General features: G+C 43.2%; 1 protein-coding gene across 1 annotated transcript in view; it reads left to right on the top strand.

Annotated features, from left to right (window-relative positions):
- Positions 1-20,034, top strand: part of nipsnap1 (nipsnap homolog 1 (C. elegans)) — a 51,571-nt gene that overhangs the window by 23,822 nt on the left and 7,715 nt on the right. Inside the window, exons 6-8 of the mRNA XM_063034089.1 lie at positions 921-1,061; positions 5,273-5,304; positions 18,789-18,883. Of these exons, the coding sequence (XP_062890159.1) occupies positions 921-1,061; positions 5,273-5,304; positions 18,789-18,883 (268 nt within the window). The remainder of the gene's footprint in view (positions 1-920; positions 1,062-5,272; positions 5,305-18,788; positions 18,884-20,034) is intronic.

The raw sequence follows: 20,034 nt of genomic DNA, 5'->3' as shown, positions 1-20,034 counted from the left end.
GGTTACAGTACTTCAGGTATGGTATCCTTTAATGCTGCATCAAAATGAGTCCTCTTTTGTGCTCCAAGCCCCTGGCAACATTCTGTTTACCTTCTTAGTTCCTTGCTGTAGGTATAGGTTAATTATTCTTTTTTAGTGTACTATGACCCCTCCAGATCCCTTTGTACTACAATATTTATTAGTCACAGTGAATAATAATTTGGTTTCGTAATCTTACATTTTCTAAAATTAATGTATATGCTCACTGCAAACTTCTTGCCTATTCAGTGAACCATTCGATCTCCATTTGCCTGCTCTTTGTGTCCTCCATTCAACTTGTCAACGAGTAGATAACTGCAATTTGTTTTTTTCAAAAAAGACTGCTATAACAGTCAATGCTATGGAAACTTCGAAACTTTTTCCCAGTATAATGTAGCTCAGTGGTGGAGCGCATGCTTTGCATGTATGAGGCCTCAGGTTCAATCCCCGGCATCTCCACTCTTAGAGGCGGCACAGTAACGTAGTGGTTAGCACAAAGCTTTACGGTATAGACGACCAGGGTTCAATTTCCACCACCGCCTGTAAGGAGCTTGTCCATTCTCCTCGTGACTGTGTGGGTTTCCTCCGGGTGTTCTGGTTTCCTCCCACGGTCCAAAGACGTACCGGTTGCTAGGTCATTGTAAATTGTTGTGTGGTTAGGCTCAGATTAAATCGGGCTGCATGGCTTGATGGGCTGAAGGGCCTATTCTGACCTGTAGCTCAGTAAATAAATAAATAACTAGATTTAGGCATCAGGTTTTGACTCCTTTGAACAATAGTTTTGAATCCTATACTGTTTTGAAAGACAATATGAATTTGAAGCAAGAGGTGGGCCACATTGTGTCTTCTGGAACATTCAGTAGGATCTTGGCTGTCTATACGCTTTATTTCCATACTTTCAGGAATACCTGGAATTCCGCAAGGAAAGAAGCAAGATGTTGCTGTCTCGTAAAAATCAAATACTCTTGGAATTCAGTTTCTGGAATGAACCACTCCCAAGGCCAGGACCAAATATTTATGAGCTAAGGACATACTACTTAAAGGTAGGTTGCTGTAGTGGATAACTTTGTGTCCATCTTCTTATAGTGATGCTCCGGAGTTTTCAAAGTAGTTAGCTAGTTCAGGCAACTCGTAAAAATCTAAAGGACTGAATGGCTTCCTCTGGGTGGTAGTGTTCTTTGAATTTCCCTAGAGCTTCTAACAAGCAGTTTCTTGTGATGGGAATAAATAAATTCCCAATCTGTAAGTAAGCATATCAGTTGGACAGAAGGAACTGTGTCTTAAAAACAAGAGATCAGTCTGTTGCAACTATGCTGATATTTTACAGTGGATACAATGTAACGCAGCACCTTTTTATGTGTCCTCGGGTATAGCTTCTGCATGGGTGTATATTTGTTACCTTTCTGATTTTCTTTTCTATGAGGGTGACCAGGGTAGCTCATTCCTTTCCCTCCTCTGCCTCATGGGAATAAGCTTCCTTGGATTCCTAATTGATAGTACAAATTCTGAGGTTCAATAAATGAAAACAAAAACATATTTCCTTAAGGAAATCTTAATAACAATAAGAAGAAAATAATTTTGGGAAATAATAATTTGTCAAATTATGTATCATAATCAGCTTTGGAGCAGATCCGGCAGGAAACACTTTGTGATACAAAGAGCATTAAAGGAAAGGTAGGATAATTGGTTGTAAATTGTCCCATGATAGTCATAGTCATAGTCATACTTTATTGATCCCGGGGGAAATTGGTTTTCGTTACAGTTGCACCATAAATAATAAATAGTAATAGAACCATGGTGCAACTGTAACGAAGAAACCAATTTGCCCCAGGATCAATAAAGTATGACTATGACTATCATGGGACAATTAGGCTAGGATTAAATTGGGGATTGCTGGGTGGTGTGACTCAAAGGGCCAGAAGGGATCTCAATAAATAAATAAATAAAATCTTTCTTTTGATGCATACTCAACCAAAAACTCATTAAATATCTGCAGACTAATAATTTCCTTCTTATACTTGGCTCAGGCGACTAGAATGGGAAAAATAAATGTGCTTTTAACCTGGACTGTGAGATGCTGAATGCCATTTGCTGTTTTCTTCTAAAGACTCCATTTTTACAGAAGCCACTCTTTAGCTGAATTTAGTTCACCTATTCTTCAAAAAATGGTTGACGGAAATAGTACAGGCGGAGGGATCAGACACTGTGGTGTTTTCAGAGTTGGGCGGTCCAGAATTGGGCAGGCATTTCCAGTACCCAAACAAAAAACTGGCATCCACGTGACAACTTCAAAAATTGTCTCAGCGTGTCTTGTAGGCAAAAAGCAGGACAAATCCAAGCTGTCTCATTACCACCGAATAAATCTGCCCTCAATTGCCAGCAAGGGGCTGGAAGGCGTTGTCAGCAGTGCTGCCAAGTGGCATTTAATTCACTGATGACGTGCTTAGCAGTGCACAGTTTGGATCAAACGACATAATTCCAGAGCTGAAGTAGGAATGACATCAATGGACATTCGGCCATAAATTGGATCAAGAACTCGCTGTTAAAATAAAATGAGTGAGGAAGATCCCTCAGTAGTTCACCTCAGATGAAGACGTTTGTCGTCGTTGAACGTTGAACACCTCAGAACTGGAATTCTTACCAGTGATGCTCTGGGCCTTCAGTGTCCGCAGCAATGACCTTTCTTCCAGTGTAGGTCAGAATTGGGCAAGTTCATTGAAAATTGCACAGTGTTGAATTCCACTTGCAATCCTTCAAAAGTGAAGCAGAATAACCACGTCCAGTGAGAAAAAGGCTAACCTGCTACCTTTGACGTTCAGTCAAATCACTGTAACTACGGTGTAGGGGGTAACATAAACGCTTTCCCCACCCTTCTTTCTCCCCTTCCCCCCACCTGGCTCCATCTGCCTTTTTTTTTCGTCTGACCCAAATTCCTCCTTCCCCAACCCCAACCTAGACTAATCTGCTCGTCATCCATCTTCCCCCCCTTCCCCTTCACCAGCACCTTGGCTCACCGCTGGTTGCTGCTCAACTCCCAGTCTCTTACTGCTTACTAGTCGTCTCCTTTCTCCATACTTAAGCCTGATGCACCAGCAATTTCTTTCCTCCCACAGGTGTTTGCCCGAATGAGTTCCTCCAGCAGATTGTTTGTTCCTCTGGGTTCCAGCACCTGCAGTCCCTCGTGTCAGCTTAAAGGCATGGATAGGAGACAGGAACTAGAGAGTGGGCAAAAATCAATATTTCTCTAGCCAGCAAGATATATTGAGGAGTGTGTTGCAAACATCAGTGCTAGAACCTCGGTTTCATACAGCTTGTATAAAGGCTTGGATGAAGGTGCCAAGGTTTGGTTGTTACATTTGTTGGCACAAGTACACATCAGAAAGTAATTTGGGGAGAGAACATAGGGAGGCTATAATCTGATATAGGTGGTTAAGTGAGTGGACAAAGCTCTGGTAAATGCAATATAATGTGGGAAAATGTAAAATTCTCTATTTTGGCAAGAAAATTTTGGAAAAAAAAGAAAGCTGATAATTCAAGTGGTTTGGTCGCAGTGTGGAGATGTGTCTCTACCAAAAGAGGTATAGGATGCTCCTTCCCTCTTCTGGCCTGTAGTCACCCTTGGGCAAGGTGTAGCACCTGCTTAACCCCCCTGATTGGGGTCATGTGAAGCCATGGGAGCAGGTGGTGGATGGTCGTATGAGCATCTGGTGCAGGTCACAAGTTCTGGTTAGGTGACCACTGACGTCAGACAGACAATCTCTGACCAGTATTGATAATGGCTGGGGTCACCCCGTCTTGTACAGACACTGCCCAGGAGAAGGCAATGGCAAACCACTTCTGCAGAGAAAAATTCCCAAGAATAATCACAGTCTTGAAAAGCCAATGATCGCCTATGCTATACGACCCAGCACACAATGAAGGAATGAATCCAAACTGGGACAGACTACAGAGCTCTGAGGTTTAAGAGAACCTGGATGTTCTAGTGTGTGGTTTTCCGAAATCTGGTTTGCATGTACTGCAGGTAATTAGGAAAGCTGACAGAATGTTATTGTTTATTTTTAGGAAATTAAATACATAGGTAGGGAGTTGTACTTTACACAGTAGAAACCACATCAAGTACTGTGCTTAATAATGGTTTAATATAAATATTTATGGAATGTGTTGGAAGAGGTTCAGGGTTTTAATTAGAAAAAAGCATTGGAATGGGCTGATTGTCTTGTGAGGAAAAATTGGGCAGTTGGACTTGTATTTGGTAGAATTTAGAGGAGGTTATTTCCTCATTTGGTGAAATTTAGAATCTGACATCACCCATTTAAGGCACTGGTGAGGTGAAATCCTTTCACTGAAAGTGGGGTTTTGAGTCTTTGGATCTCTGCTCCTCCCATCAGTGAAAATCCTTCTATTTCTTATCCAGGATCCCCTTAGATACATTTCTGCCTTTCAACACAGGTATCCCTGTGGTAGAAAAGTCAACACTCCGACCACTATGGGTCAAGAAGTATGTCCTGAACATCTCCTTGCATTCACCGGAGTGTGTTCTCTCGCTTTGGCCTCTAGTTCTTGTCTCATCCACAGATGGACATAATTTCCTACACCTGCCCTTTCAATTCCCCTTATTGACATCCTGTTTCTTTGATCAATTTTTCTGCATCCAGTCCTGGCTTTCCATGATAATATAGAGAAGATAAACTGAATGACAGTAAGTGTGTATATATGTATATGTGTACATCAAATAATTAAATAAGTTGGGATAAAACAGAAATAAAAAACTATTGAGGTAGTGTCCATTCAGAAATCGGATGGCAGAGGAGAGGAAGCTGTTCCTGAATCACTGTGTGTGTGCCTTCAGACTTCTGTACCTCTTTCCTGAAGGTAACAATGAGAAGATTAAGAGTTAAGTTCATTAAAAAAGTGCTGTTGCTTGACTCCTGATTTCCTTCAGAAGTTCGTTTTCAGCACCGGCACTTTTTTTTGTGTCTTCACTAAAGGCTTCTTGTGTTTGGTATTAACTATTCCCCTCAATTTATTTCGATCAGCATATTTTAAAATTCTGCCTCTATTCTAGTCTATACTGGTTAAGAGGGAGCTCCTCATCTCAATCCTTTTGGCTGAGTATTATATGACCATCATCCTCCCTTTACTGTGTGGCATCACGTCTAAACTTTTTGAGAATTAATTTATGTTACAGGATATATTTTATCGTAGTGATGTTTGTTTAGCCATAATAATATCTAATACGTTCCTTTCATTCTAGCCAGGGACCATGATTGAATGGGGTAACAACTGGTAAGTAAGTTTTTATAGGCCTACTAAATGTGTTCTGTTGTTGTTTGGTATTGAGCTGAGCGACTCGAGATATGTGTCAAATTTAACAGATCTAATTTCAGCATGAATATTGGCTCTAAAAAAATCTAGGATAATTCAGGAGTGTTAATACATTGGGTGACATTAGAAAGTTGTACTTGGTGTTGCCCAATTTCATTTTTAAAATTTTTTTATCGTTTAAGAGTTTACAATGCCCACACTTTTTAAAAATTAACTCTATAAAATGCTCTAAAAGCATTTTAAAATGGAGAAGGAAAACATTTGAAAATTTTTGTGTTATCTATAATGTGTGCGTGTGCATGAAGTTCCTAAATTCCTTGTATTAGTCCCATTGATATGTCAACCCTCTTATTCTTCAATGCCTTATACAGATTATAGGCCTATAAAGAAGCACTAGAGTAATCCTAGTTATATTCCCTGCTATGGAATGCAATGAACGACTAAAGAACTTTGAAATCCTACACCATTATGAGCTGTTGATGACGGAGGAAGTAAGCACTCACCCCACTCCTTTAATTTAAGTGTGCAATTGCCCTCAATGTTCCCCCAATTCTTTGTAAGTAGTTCTTCTGTGAGGACAATATCTGATGCTATTTTGATCCTCATCATCAGACATCACTGTACACCCAATGGCCACTTTTATTAGATACACCTACTCGTTAATGCAAATATCTAATCAGCTAATCATGTGGCAGCAACTCAATGCATAAAAGCATGCAGGCCTGGTCAAGAGGTTCAGTAGCTGTTTAGACAAAACATCAGAATGGGGAAGAAATGCGATCTCAGTGACTTTGACTGTGGATTAATTATTGGTGCCAGACGGGATGATTTGAGTATTGAGAAATTGCTGATCTCCTGGGATTTTCACACACAAATCAGTCTCTTGAGTTCAAAGAGAATGGTGTGAAAAACACAAAGAAACATTAGGTGAGCAGCAGTTTTGTGGGGGGGGGGGGGAAATGTCTTGTTAATGAGAGGTCAGAGGAGAATGACCAGAGTGATTTGAGCTGACAGGAAAGTGACAGTAACTCCAATAACCACTCGTTCAACAGTGGTGTGCAGAAGAGCATCTCTGAATGCATAACACTTAAAACCTTGAAGGGGATGGGCTATGACAGCAGAAACATACACTCCAGTGGCACAATAATCTCTGGAGTTTATAGAGAATGGTGCGAAGAACAAAACACATCCAGTGAGCAGCAGTTCTATGAATGAAAGCGCCTTGTTAATGAGAGAGGTCAGAGGAGAATGGCCAGACGCATTCAAGCTGAGAGGAAGGTGACACTAACTCAAATAACCACTCGTTACAACAGTGGTGTGCCCAAGAGCATCTCTGAACACATAACAGGTTAAACATTGAAATGGATGGGCTACGGTAGCAAAAGACTGTGAACATGCACTCAGTGACCACTCTGTTAGACACAGGAGGTACCTGATAAAGTGGCCACTGAATGTATATAGGAAAATAGCTACTTATATTACAACATATAGAAGGAATATAGTAGTCTGTAGGTTAACGGCACTGTGGACTAGTATCACAAATTATGTATCTGAATTCCCAATTTCAGAGTTGTCTTTGCCAGGTTATATGCTTGTCAATTTGGAAGGGATATTGGTAACCAAGTCACCAAGTTAACTAGCCTGTGACAAGGCAGAACGGAACTGGAACTGGAATAAATGGAGCAAAAATAACCATGGTTCATTAAGTGCATTAAACAAAGACATGGAGAAGATTGCAATGAGAGCAGTGGAAAATCCTGTTTGATTTTCAGCCTTGGAATGCACTTCCAATTAATTCTATATTGGAGAAATTAAAAGGAAGCAAGTTGCTTTTTTAATGTAAAAGCATTTTTGAAAGTACTACGAAGATTGTTTTAACTTGTGATGACTGGCTGTAGATCTGCTCTGGTTTAAGATGGCACCCACAACTGCTTGCTGGTAGCAAATAAAACAAAGAAAACAACTAAGTACTTCATTAATTACACTTTTTCTGTTAAACGATTACGGCAGACAATAGGTTGTAACTCCCCTGTCGGAGTTGAGCTTTTGAACCGCCTGTACGGCCTGGCATTTTTGCTGTGGGAACTGAAGTCCCGAAGGCACAGGACATTTACGGTCTGGTATGTACGGGCTGAATCAAGGCTGTGGGGTCCGGGCTGGAGAGAGGGGAATGAGCCAATCTTTGACCATTCCTGGAGGGAACTTGGAGACAATTTGATTTGGCAGTACCGAGGGGAGGCGATGCAGAATTGAGGCGGTGGGGCCCAGACACGGGGCTGAGAGCGAGGAAAGACCCAATATTTGATCGATTTAAGTGCCGAGCCGAATTGGAAGAGTTGGGTCCCGGCTGAATTGAGGTGGCAGGGCACCAGCCAAGAGCGTGTGAAAGCGGCAGGGTCCAGGTCTGAGAGCAAGGTCTGGGCGATTTAAGCGCCGGGCCAGATTGGAAAGGAAGCGAGGCGCAAGCTGGTTCAAATCGCTGCTCCGCAAGGTTTGCTTATCTCTGCACTGAACTGTGGTTGTGGCCTGCAACTATCGCAGTGTGAACTCACTTTTGTGAACTTCAGTTCTGAATGCTATTTGCTTACTTTCATAGTTTGATTGTTTTTTTGTCTCTGCACATTGGGTGTTTGACGGTCTTCTTTTGTTTTAGTTGATTCTATTGGGTTTGTTTTGTAGCTGTCTGTAAGAAGACGAACCTCAAGGGTGTATAAAGTACACATACTTCGATAATAAATGTACTTTGACTTTGGCTCTCCCGGTTGTTTCCATATGAAATAGTCAATGGCTGTAAGTAAAATAGATTTTAGGTAAGTAATTGAAAGACATAGTTCCCATTCCAATTTGCAGAGTTGATCACAGCCAAAGTTCAAAGTTTCGAGTAAATTTATTATCAAAGTACATAAATATCACCATATACAACCCAGAGATTTGTTTTCTTGTGGGCATTCTGATGCACCATCAATAACTCCAAAAGACTGGAGGTAGAGTAAATACTGAAAGGCTTTTATTAGCAGTAAAATGTGACCTCCATCATGCTGAGTATCTGTCCTGGACTGAGGGAGGAGCAGAGGCACAAGCTCCTTTATTCAGGGGTCTGTGGGAGAAACCACAGGAGCAGTCAGCAGAGGGATGTGTCCAGACCGGTAACCCAGTTACAACATATATGTATGGTTTACCACACAAACACAATAGATCCAAAAAGCATAATAGGATCAATGAAAGACCGCACCCAGCTGGGCGGGGGAACGACCGACGGGCAAAAGGCAACTAACTGTGCAAATACAAAAGAGAAAATAATAATAATAAATAAATAAACAACAGATATCAACAACATGACGTGAAGAGTCCTTGAAAGTGAGTCCATAGGTTCTGGGAACCATTCAGTGACGGGCAAGTGTAGTTGAGTGAAACTATCCCCACTGGTTCAAGAGGCTAATGGTGGAGGGATAATAACGGTAATTTATATTGGTCTCCTTTGGGTCTTCGACATTTTCTTTTCATGGCCGATTGGCGGGTGGGTGATCTGTAAGTTCTTTGTGTGCGGGGGAGGGTGGAGGGAGTTGGGGGTTTTGATGCTACTGTTGCTGTTTTTTCATGTGAGTGAGGGAGGTCGGGGATTGTTATTGTTGCTGTTGCGGGGGTGGGGTTGGGAATTTGTTGCTGTATTTCTGCCAGTGAGCAGGTCAGGGATTGTTAATGTCCCTGTTTTTTTTTCTGTGGAAGAGGGGGTGGAAATTTGTTGCAATTGTCGCTGATTTTTTTTCAGCAGAGGAGGAGGATGGTGGATTTTGGAGTTTGTTTCTTTTTCTATCTGCTACCTGGAGAAGAGAAATATCAGAGTTGTATTGTACATGCATACCTTGACAGCAGAATGAACCATTGAACGTTTGAACCTTTGAACTGTTCCTGAACCTGGTGGTGTGAATCCTGAGGTTTCCGGTACCTTCTTCCTGATGGCAACAGCGAGAAGAGAGCATGACCTAGGTGTTGGGGGTCCACAATGATGAATGCTGCTTTCCTGCAACGGCGCCCTGTGTGGATGTGCTCCGTGGAGGGGAGGGCTTTACCTGTGATGGACTGGGCTGTATCCGCTACTTTTTGTAGGATTTTCCATTCAAGGGCCTTGGTGTTTCCGTACCAGGTTGGGATGCAACTAGTCAATATACTCTTCACCACACATCTATAGACGTTTGTCAAAGTATTGGATGTCATGCTGAATCTCTGCTAAATTCTAAGAAAGTAGAGATGCTGCCATGCTTTGTTCATAATTGTACTTGCGTGCCTGACCCAGGAAAGGTGCTCTGTAATGATAATACAGAGGAATTTAAAGTTGCTGACCATCTCCATCTCTGGTGCCCCTTTGGGGACCTCCGGTTTCCTCCTCTTAAAGTCAATAATCAGCTCCTTGGTTTGGCTGACATTGAGTAAGAGGTGGTTGTTGTCATCACACCGCTCAGGCAGATATCCACACTGATTTGTCGCCTCCTTTGATTTGGCTCATGACAGGGGTGTTGTTAGCAAACTTGAATGTGGTGCCAGAGCTGTGCTTAGCCTCTCAGTCAGAAGTGTAAAGCAAGTAGAGCAGGGGACTAAGCACAACAGCGTCATCGTGCACCTGCTGTGATGGGGACTGCGGAGGAGATCCAGACTGACTGGGGTCTGTAAGTGAGGTATTGAGGTCAAGGCCTTGAAGGTTATTGATTAATTACGAGGCAATGATAGTCTTTAATACCGAGCTGTAGTCGCTAAGGAGCATCCTTATGCATGCATCTTTGCTGTTCGGATGTCCTGGGTTTGAGGGAGGAGCCAATAAGACGGCATCTGCAGTGAACATGTTGTGCCGGTGGGTAGACTGGAGTGGATCCAAGGCAGGTATTGATGTGTCATCAGCCACTTCATCACAAGTGGATGCAAGTGCTGCCAGACAGGCTACCATTTTCTTCTTAGGCACCAGTAAGTTTGAGGCCTGCTTGAAGCAGCTGGGTACCTTAGTTTGCTGAAGCAAGAGTTTAAGGACTGCAAGGCTGCAGGACCGGATGGTGTCAGTACCAGGGTGCTCAAAGCCTGTGCCCCTCAGCTATGTGGAGTACTTCGCCATGTATCCAACCTGAGCCTGAGGCTCCAGAGGGTTCCTGTGCTGTGGAAGACGTCCTGCCTCGTCCCTGTGCCGAAGACGCCGCGCCCCAGCGGCCTCAATGACTACAGACCGGTGGCATTGACCTCCCACATCATGAAGACCCTGGAGACACTTGTTCTGGAGCTGCTCCGGCCTATGGTCAGGCCACACTTAGATCCCCTCCAGTTCGCCTACCAGCCCCGAATAGGTGTTGAGGATGCCACCGTCTACCTGCTGAACCATGTCTACGCCCACCTGGACAAGCCAGCGAGCACTGTGAAGGTCATATTTTTTGACTTCTCCAGTGCGTTCAACACCATCCGCCCTGCTCTGCTGGGGGAGAAGCTGACAGCGATGCAGGTGGATGCTTCCCTGGTATCATGGACTTATTTCATAATTTACCGGCATAATTTACATATTACTATTTAACTACTTATGGTTCTATTACTATTTATTATTTATGGTGCAACTGTAACGAAAACCAATTTCCCCCGGGATCAATAAAGTATGACTATGACTATGACTAAACATATTGGTGAACGTTACAGCCAATTGACCAGCACAGGTCTTTACTGCTTGGCCAGGCACCACGTCTGAGCCAGATGCTTTCCATGGGTTCACCCTCCTGAAGGGTGCTCTCACGTTAGCCTCAGAGACTGAAATCACAGGGTCATCAGGGTTTGTGAAGGTTGATGGTCAGAGCAAGATAGAAGACATTAAGCTCATCTGGAAGCAAAGCTCTATTGTCACCAATGTCATCTGATTTCACTTTGTATGAGGTAATAGCATTCACGCCCTGCCACAGCTGTAGAGCACCCTTCATTGATTCAAGTTTAGTCCAGAATTGCCACTTCACCTGTGAGATGGCTTTCTGGAGATTGTGCCTGGACCTCTTTTTCTCTTATTTGGTCACCAGAGCAGAATGCCTCTGGTCTGGCCCTTAGCCTGTTGCAGATGCAGTAAAGTAAGGATTACTGCCCAGCACAGTACACTAGTCTGTTTCAGCTTTTTGTCCAACAGTGTCCAAGTGCAAAACCCTTCTGATAACATCAGAATGGAGTCAAGTGGGATTTGAATAGACTGCTGTTGTTGGGATTTGGCTTTTATTAATGGTCACTTAGTTGAGAGAGTTTAGCAATGGTGGAACCAGCTTCCCAGAAACAGACATCCCACCTCTCCTGGAAGTCCTGGGAGTCTCCCGCATATTAATAGTGGCTCCCTGATGCCCGCAAATTATATACAATATCACGGAAATCAATTTTTTTGAGAGCAAGAGAGAGAAAGCAAGCGAGAGAGATAGCAAGAGCAAGCAAGCAAAAGCGCGCGAGAGAGAGAGAGCACGCGCCATGGCAGAGTGTTCCAAAAAGAGAAAATATAACAAGTACGTCACCCCAGACTACCCTAAAGTGTACCCTTGCCTAATAGGGGTCAAAAATAATGACAGTGTTGCTCACTGCACTGTTTGCAACAGTGACTTTTCTATTGCCCATGGTGGGTTAAGGCTGTAGAAGACATGTTGAGGTGAGTTTAACAGCTGTCATTCGTTCATTAGCATAGCTAACATTATTTAAATTAGCTGGCTAGCTGCTAAGGAGCTACTCTATTGCAGACATCCCACCTCTCCTGGAAATTCCGGAAGTCTCCCGCAAATTGATGGTGCTACCTTCCTGAAATGAGTTTTTGCGGGGTGGGGTGTCTGCAGTAACAACATGAAAGTCAGAAGCTGCACACAAGCAAAGAGTAAAATGTGCTCTCGCAGTGGTTAAATATACAAAATAATACTTGTTGGGTGCTTTTTGATGATGCATGATGCCTTTCAATGATCTCAGTGGGACAGCATGGTAGCGTAGTGGTTAACACAACGCTTTACAGGACAGGCGACCCAGGTTCAATTCCCGGCGCTGCCTATAAGGAGTTTGTACATTCTCCCTGTAACCATATTGGTTTCCTTCGGGTGCTCAGGTTTTCTCCCACAGTCCAAAGACCTACCTTTTAGTGGGTCAGTTGATCATTGTAATTGTCCCGTGTTTAGGTGGTTGCTGTGTAGCGTGCCTCAAAGATCCAGAGGGGCCAATTCTACACTGCATTTCAATAAATGATCTCCAGACTGCCGACTGTGTTTTACTACCTATTGAGGAGTTGTCACTGCTGCGATCTAGGAATGCGGTTAGCATTAAGCTCCCAGCAACAGCAAGCGTTGTGATAATCACCAAATAAACTCTTCAGCAAAGGCGCAACAAGAAGTCCAGGATTCTGATCACTGATGGATATTCAGAGATGTACTGTTAACAGCCAAGAGTAGTGAAGAATTATCCTAATTATGATGGCCTTCCATGGTCAGAAAATCTACTGGTTCTCAGTGTTGAAGTTCAGCAGGAGAATTCTCATGAAGCTGGAGAGAGGTACCAGCACTCTATCACCAGGTACAGTTTGTATGTTCACCACAGAAGGCAAGAAATGTGACTGGAACAGTGAGTGAATACTTGAATCACATGCACATGGAAGAGCTAAAATGGAAAAACAGTGAATATTAGAATTGCTGGCAGGTCAGATCGCATCTGTGGAGAGGAGCAGTTATGTTTCCACTTCATCTTCAATTGAACTGGGAGAAGTTTCATTAAGTGAATAAGTTCGAAATGTCAGAGATTAGATTAGATTACGAGGACACTCAGTCCTCGTTTATTGTCATTTAGAAATGCATGTATTAAAAAATGATACAGTGTTCCTGCAGAAAGATATCACAGAAACATAGGACAAATCAAGACCAAAACTGACAAAACCACATAATTATAACATATAGTTACAACAGTGCAAAGCAATACCGTAATGTGATAAAGAGCAGACCGTGGGCACAGTAAAAAAAAAGTCTCAAGTCCCAATAGCCCCATCATCTCACGCAGACGGTAGAAGGGAGAAACTCTCCCTGCCATGAATCCCCAAGCGCTGCAAACTTGCTGATGCATTGGAAGCACCAGACCGCAGCCGACTCTGATAGTATTGGGAAGGAGAAAAGAACATAAAGGGTCTTTAATAGGATGAAAAGCAATATGAATTAAATTGAGAGGCAATGACCATAAAACATAGGAACAGAATTAGGCCATTCAGTCCATCGAGTCTGCTCCATCATTCGACAGTGATTGATTTATTTTCCTTCTCAACCCCATTCTCTTGCTTTCTCCCTCGAACCTTTGATGCCCTTACTAAGCAAGAACCCACCAACCTCTGCTTTAAATATACCCAATGACTTGGCCTCCAGAGCCATCTGTGACAATGGATTCTACTGATGCACTACCCTTTTGCTATAGAAATTCCTCCTCACCTCTGTTCTAATGATGATTGATATTGGAGTCCAGTTATGTTCCCTAACCACCTCCTCCCCTCTTCCTGCTTAGAGTATTCCAGTTTACTCGCTAACTTCAATTCTGCCTAATTCATCTCCTGGATCAGCTGAACCCCCTCATCCAACCTTTGATACCTCTAGATTTGACTATTTGACTTTGTTCGCTTTTTGTCCTCCCATTTCCTGTCCACTACGTGCTTGAAGTGATCCCAAACCTTGCTAATCATGTCACATTTCACAGAAGTCGTGTTCAAATACAAACTTCTCTGCTCATGGACCTACGCCATTCTGCTAATACTTTAATGGCAGTATAAATGATTGCAAAATTAAATAGATCAGTGGTAACGCAGAATTATTGCCTAACTGGTTACATCTGCTGCCGTACATATTCAAAAATCTGTGATGGGCAGGGTTGCAGGAAGAGATTTTGCAACCAAGGGAATAAAACTTCCTGCGCTACAGCTTACAATTTTACCATTTTGGATTAGCCAACCCCAGGAATATAAAATGCCTATTTCAAGATATAATAGCATTCAGATTGAGAGTACCGTTATGTATATCGAAACATCGGAGCCTACAGCGAAATGTGTCATTTGCGTAAACTACCAACAGAGTCCGAGGTTGTGCTGGGGGTAGGCCAGACGTGTTGTCTTGCTTCCAGTTCCAGAATAGCGCACCCACAACTTACTAACTCAGATTCGCGTGTCTTTGCTATGTGGGAGCACCTGGAGGAAACCCATATGGTCACGTGGAGAACATACAAACTCCTTACAAACAGCAGTGGGAATTGAACCCTGATCACTGGCACTGTAAAACATTGCGCGAACTGCGATGCCACTGCACTGCCCGATGTATGAACTATAGATAAAGAGGCAATAGTCCAACAAAGTGGGCACAACTGGTTAAGGCATTGGACTAGTGACCTGAAGGTCGTGAGTTCGAGCCCCAGCCGAGGCAACATGTGTTGTGTCCTTGAGCAAGGCACTTAATCAGACATTGCTCTGCGATGACACTGGTGCCAAGCTGTATGGGTCCTAATGCCCTTCCCTTGGACAACATTGGTGTCGTGGATAGGGGAGACTTGCAGCATGGGCAACTGCTGGTCTTCCATACAACCTTGCCCAGGCCTGCGCACTGGAGAGTGAAGACTTTCCAGGCGCAGATCCATGGTCTCGCAAGACTAACCGATGCCTAAAGTCTAACAAAGGAGATTCACCATGTTAGTACCTGGGATGAAAGGGTTGCCCTAACAAGAGAGACTAAATTTGGCTCACAAGTTTGAATTCTATTACTACCTTTTCCCACAATGTTGATTCTGTAAGAATAATAAAAATAAAAGCAATAAATTGCTGCTCCTCCAGTTGCTCTCATCATAATTCTGGACAATATTTGCAATGTCATCTCACTAGGGATCCAGTTTCAATTAGTGTACACTTTACAAATTGCCTTTAAATCACATCAACACAATTAAAGAGAAACATTGGGAATAAGAGGAAATCTGCAGATGTTTGAAGTCTGAGCAACACACACAAAATGCTGGAGGAACTCAGCAGGCCAGGCAGCATCTACAAAACTTTGGACCCCTGTGTAATGATTGCATTAATATAATTGTGGTTTTTTTTAGACATCATGTATGATGCATCGTATGTTTTCTTTTGTGGCTTTGTTGTGCGCCAAGGATGTGATGCTGAGGCTTTATATGGCACTGGTGAGGCCTCATCTTGAGTATTGTGAACAGTTTTGGGCCCCTCATCCTAGAAAAGATGTGCTGTCATTGGTGAGGGTCCAGAGCAGCTTCACAAGGATGATTCCAGGAATGAAAGGGTTATCATACGAGGAACATTTGATGGCTCTGGGTCTGTACTTGCTAGAATTCAGAAGGATGAGTGGGGGATCTCATTGAAACCTTTCAAATGTTGAAAGGCCTAGACAGAGTAGATGTGGAAAGGATGTTTCCCATGGTGGGGGAGTCTAGGACAAGAGGGCACAGCCTCAGGATAGAGGGGCACCCTTACAAAACAGAGATGCGGAGAAATTTCTTTAACCAAAGTGTGGTGAATTTGTGGAATTTGTTGCCACATGCAGCTGTGGAGGCCCGGTCACTGGGTGTTTTTAAGGCAGAGATTGATAGGTTCTTGATTGGACATGGCATTAAAGGTTACAGGGAGAAGGCCGGGAACTGGTGTTGAGGAGGAGATTTTAAAAAAGGATCAGTTGTGATTGAATGGTGGATAAGACTCGATGGGCCAGATGGCCTAATTCTGCTCCTATGTCTTATGGTCTTAATAAAAAGACCATTCTGTTGTATTCACATTCTCCACAAAATATTTTTCTTGAAGATAGTAAGTGACAGTCAATGAAGCCTTACGTTTAAAAATGAAGAAACCCCAAGTGGTTTGTATAAACCATGTATTGGCAGTGAGAGCTGTAAACTGACTGACCTCCAGGCACATAAGTGCATTTACGCCACGAAGTATGAAATGATCAAAAAGCCAAATGAGGCTGGACATCCCATCGCTGCCTGTCTGGAGTTTGTACGTTCTCCCCGTGACCACGTGGGTTTCCTCCAGGTGCTCTGGTTTCCTCCCACAGTCCAAAGACATGCCAGTTGGTGGGTTATTTGGACATTGCAGATTGTCCTGTGATTAGGCTTGGATTAAATCAGGGGATTGCTGGGCGGCGAGGCTCGAAGGGCCGTAGGGGCCTATTCCACAGCGTAACTCAATAAATAAATAAAGTTGAAATGAAAGAGAAGATGCTCCAAATATTCAGCAAGTCGGGCAGCATTCTGGGAGAGACGAACAGAGTTAAAAGGCTGAATCCTGCACAACCTAGACTGTTCCTTGTGCACGATTGCTGCCACACACTCTGATGAAAGGTGTTAGCCGTACAGAGTCTGATTCCCAAACTTAGTACTGAGTCAAGCAGGTGGAAAGCAGGAGGCGAGGCTTGCCGGCTTCTGACTTCCAGCACATTCCTGTCCTCCGAGTTGCGATGCACAGGTGTGAAGGTCAGAAAAAAGCTGACCTGTGCAGTGCCCCTGACTGGGGCACTCGGACTGCTGGGGGGAACCTCGCCCAGATAGTCTCATTTAGTACAGTTACAGAGCTGTCGTTTTAAATGGGCACACAGGCTTGGACACCAGTTTATTTCCTGAATAAAAGGGAAAATCTGATGGTTCTTATTTGGGGAGGGCTTGCAGGTTTAGGTTGTATAAAGTTGCACATTCGCTGTATCTGGAGGGATGTATCTATTAATTCTGGAATAGGAGGTAGGAGAAGAGTCTGTGTGAGGCAGAGGACTGATCCCTGGAAGGGTGGAGGTGACCTTCACTGAATGTGGCAGCAAGAATTGGACTAGGCCCAAATTCCCTGAGCCTGTTGCCAAAATGGTTGAAAACTGAAATCATGAAATCTTTATTCCACCTGCTCTACCTTTCTCAGATGTGGTTCAAAGCCCAGACAACCTTGGCATCAATGCAGAAATGAACAGAAGAATGTCTGTAGCTTGTGGCGGAGGATAGGGTGATGACTGTGTATGATCTACATACGAGGGGTGATTGATAAGTTTGTAGCCTAAGGTAGAAGGAGTCAAATTTAGAAAACCTAGCACATTTATTTTTCCTACACTTACACACTGAGTCCATAGATTGTGGAGCATACGGATCCCTTCTTTGTAGAAGTCGGCGTCTTGGACCTCCAGAAGTGGTCCACAACATGGGGTGATTGATAAGTTTGTGGCCTAACGTAGAAGGAGATGAGTTATTAACCTCAAACATTCTGCATTTTCACTCAAAGAGTTGAACTTCATGTGCATGTAACGAGAGCTGTATAACTCATCTCCTTCTACCTTAGGCCTCAAACTTATCAATCACCCCTGCTGTGGACCACCTGGAGGTCCAAGACACTCGCGTTACATGCACGTGCAGTTCAACTGTTTGAGTGATAATGCAGAAGGTTCGAAGTTAATAACTCATGTCCTTCTATGTTAGGCCACAAACTTATCAATCACCCCTGCTGTGGACCACTTCTACAAAGAAGGGATCCGTATGCTCCACGACCGCTGGACTAAGTGTGTACATGTAGGAGGGGACTATGTTGAAAAATAAATGTGCTAGGTTTTCTAAAATTGACTCCTGCTACCTTAGGCCATGAACCTATCCCTCGTACTTTGTTTCCGACAAGTGCTAACACCTGTTATTAGTTACCTTCGAGGCATTCTTTGACAGGGCTGGGTTCAAACGGCCTTATGTAAGACACTCATCAGCTGTTTGTACATCATCATTTTGGTTTGGGTTAGGCTTTGCATCTGCAACCCTCCGTCATTCAACATACTTAGAAAATCCACCCCATGTTGCCAATTTCAAGGCTACGCTCTCTGAAAGAAGATTCCACCCATTCTTTACAGATTTAATCAAGCAGAACCATGCTCATGGTCACAGGCCTTCTTGTGGAGAGCAATATTGTTGAAGGCGCACTTTAATTTGTATTGAACCCTGAAATGAGCTTCTGACTGACCATTTCCACTGAGGTCACAGGTTAAGGGGAAAGGTGAAAAGTGAAAGGGGAACATGAGGGGTAACTTCACTCAGAGGGTGGTGAGACTGGTCTTCCATTCTGTGACGTCACACTTTGCCTCAGATCATGAGTTGCTGAAACCCTCAGTTTTACTATTAGTTAGTATTCTTGTCTCTAGATTTTAAAAAAAACCTGTTTTCCTGTGGGATGTAATAATCTCCATATCTCAGAAGCCCATTGCCTGAATTGTGTCAAAAAGGCTGCAGATGCTGGAATTGTAAAGTAAAATTAGAAAATGTTGGAAATGCTCAGCAGGTCAGGCAGCATCTGTGGGAATAGAAACAGTGCTAACATTTCAGGTGGAAGACTAAATAATTCATCCCATTTTTTTTGATTCACCAGCAGTCAGCACAAATGCTAATGCAACTTGGACTTTTTAAAATAATTGTCGACCTTTGATTGTTCTCAGGGCCCGAGCTATTCGGTTCCGGCAGGAAAACAATGAAGCTGTTGGTGGATTCTTTTCACTGGTTGGTGACCTCTATGTAGTGCATCACATTTGGGGTATGTAAAATGAAATATCTTACAATAATGTTTGGGCTATATTGTCAGTTTGCTTCCCAGGCATTTTACAGAATTTGCCATAGAGTAAAAAGAAAAGTATGGTGCAGAAACAGGCCCTGTGGCCCATCTAGTCTGTGCTGAACCATTTAAACTGCCTAGTCCCATTGACCTGCACCTGAATCATAGCCCTCTGTACCCTGGCCATCCATGTACCTATCCAAACTTCTCTTAGACGCTGAACTCCAGATCGCGTGCACCACCTCCGGCAGCTCTTACAAATTCTCACGACCCTCTGAGTGAAGGCGTTTCCCCCGTGTTGCCCTTAAGATTTTCACCATTCACCCTTGGCCCATGACCTCTAATTGTATTTCCACCCAATCTCAGTGGAAAAAGCCTGCCTGTGCTTACCCTCTCTATACCCCTCATTATTTTGTATACCTCTATCAAATCTTCCCTCAATTTTCTATATTCTGAGGAATAAAGTTCTAATTATTTAATATTTCCTTATAATTCAGGTCCTCCTGACCCGGTACCATCCTTGTAAATTTTCTCTGTACTCCTTCAACCTTATTTACATCCTGCCTGTAGGTAGGTGACTAGAGCTGCACACGATACTCCAAATTATGCCTCACCAATGTCTTATACAACTTCACATAATATCCCATCTCCTGTGCTCAATACTTTGATTTATGAAGGCCAATGTGCCAAAAGCTTTCTTTACGACCCTATCTACCCATGGCGCCACATCAATGAATTATTGACCAGTACCACGAGGTCCCTTTGTTTAACCGCACTCCTCAGTGCCCTACAATTCTCTGTGTAAAACCTATCCTTGTTGGTCCTACTGAAGTACAACACCTCGCACTAATGCACAAATTGCATTGTGGATTAGCTGAACAGATTTCCAATTACATAATACTTGAGCAGTAAATTGAAACTGCCTTCTGGGAAGTGGTTTTCTGCTATTGAATATTTAAGGTATAATTGACTGGATTGAATTCCTCCACATACTTTCCAATAAATTGACGTGGCAGTGGATAACACAACTGTTAGCTTGTCATCGGTTTTAACTGCTGAGATCTCAGATAAACCACACACAAACTAACTGAGGTTAAATTACTAAAGGGTTTGACGATGTGATTGAAAATATT

The sequence above is a fragment of the Mobula hypostoma genome, chromosome 27 (assembly GCF_963921235.1).
Source record: "Mobula hypostoma chromosome 27, sMobHyp1.1, whole genome shotgun sequence".
Lineage (NCBI taxonomy): Eukaryota > Metazoa > Chordata > Chondrichthyes > Myliobatiformes > Myliobatidae > Mobula > Mobula hypostoma.
Note: the sequence above shows the minus strand (reverse complement) of the source record. Positions and strands in the feature narration are given on the sequence as shown.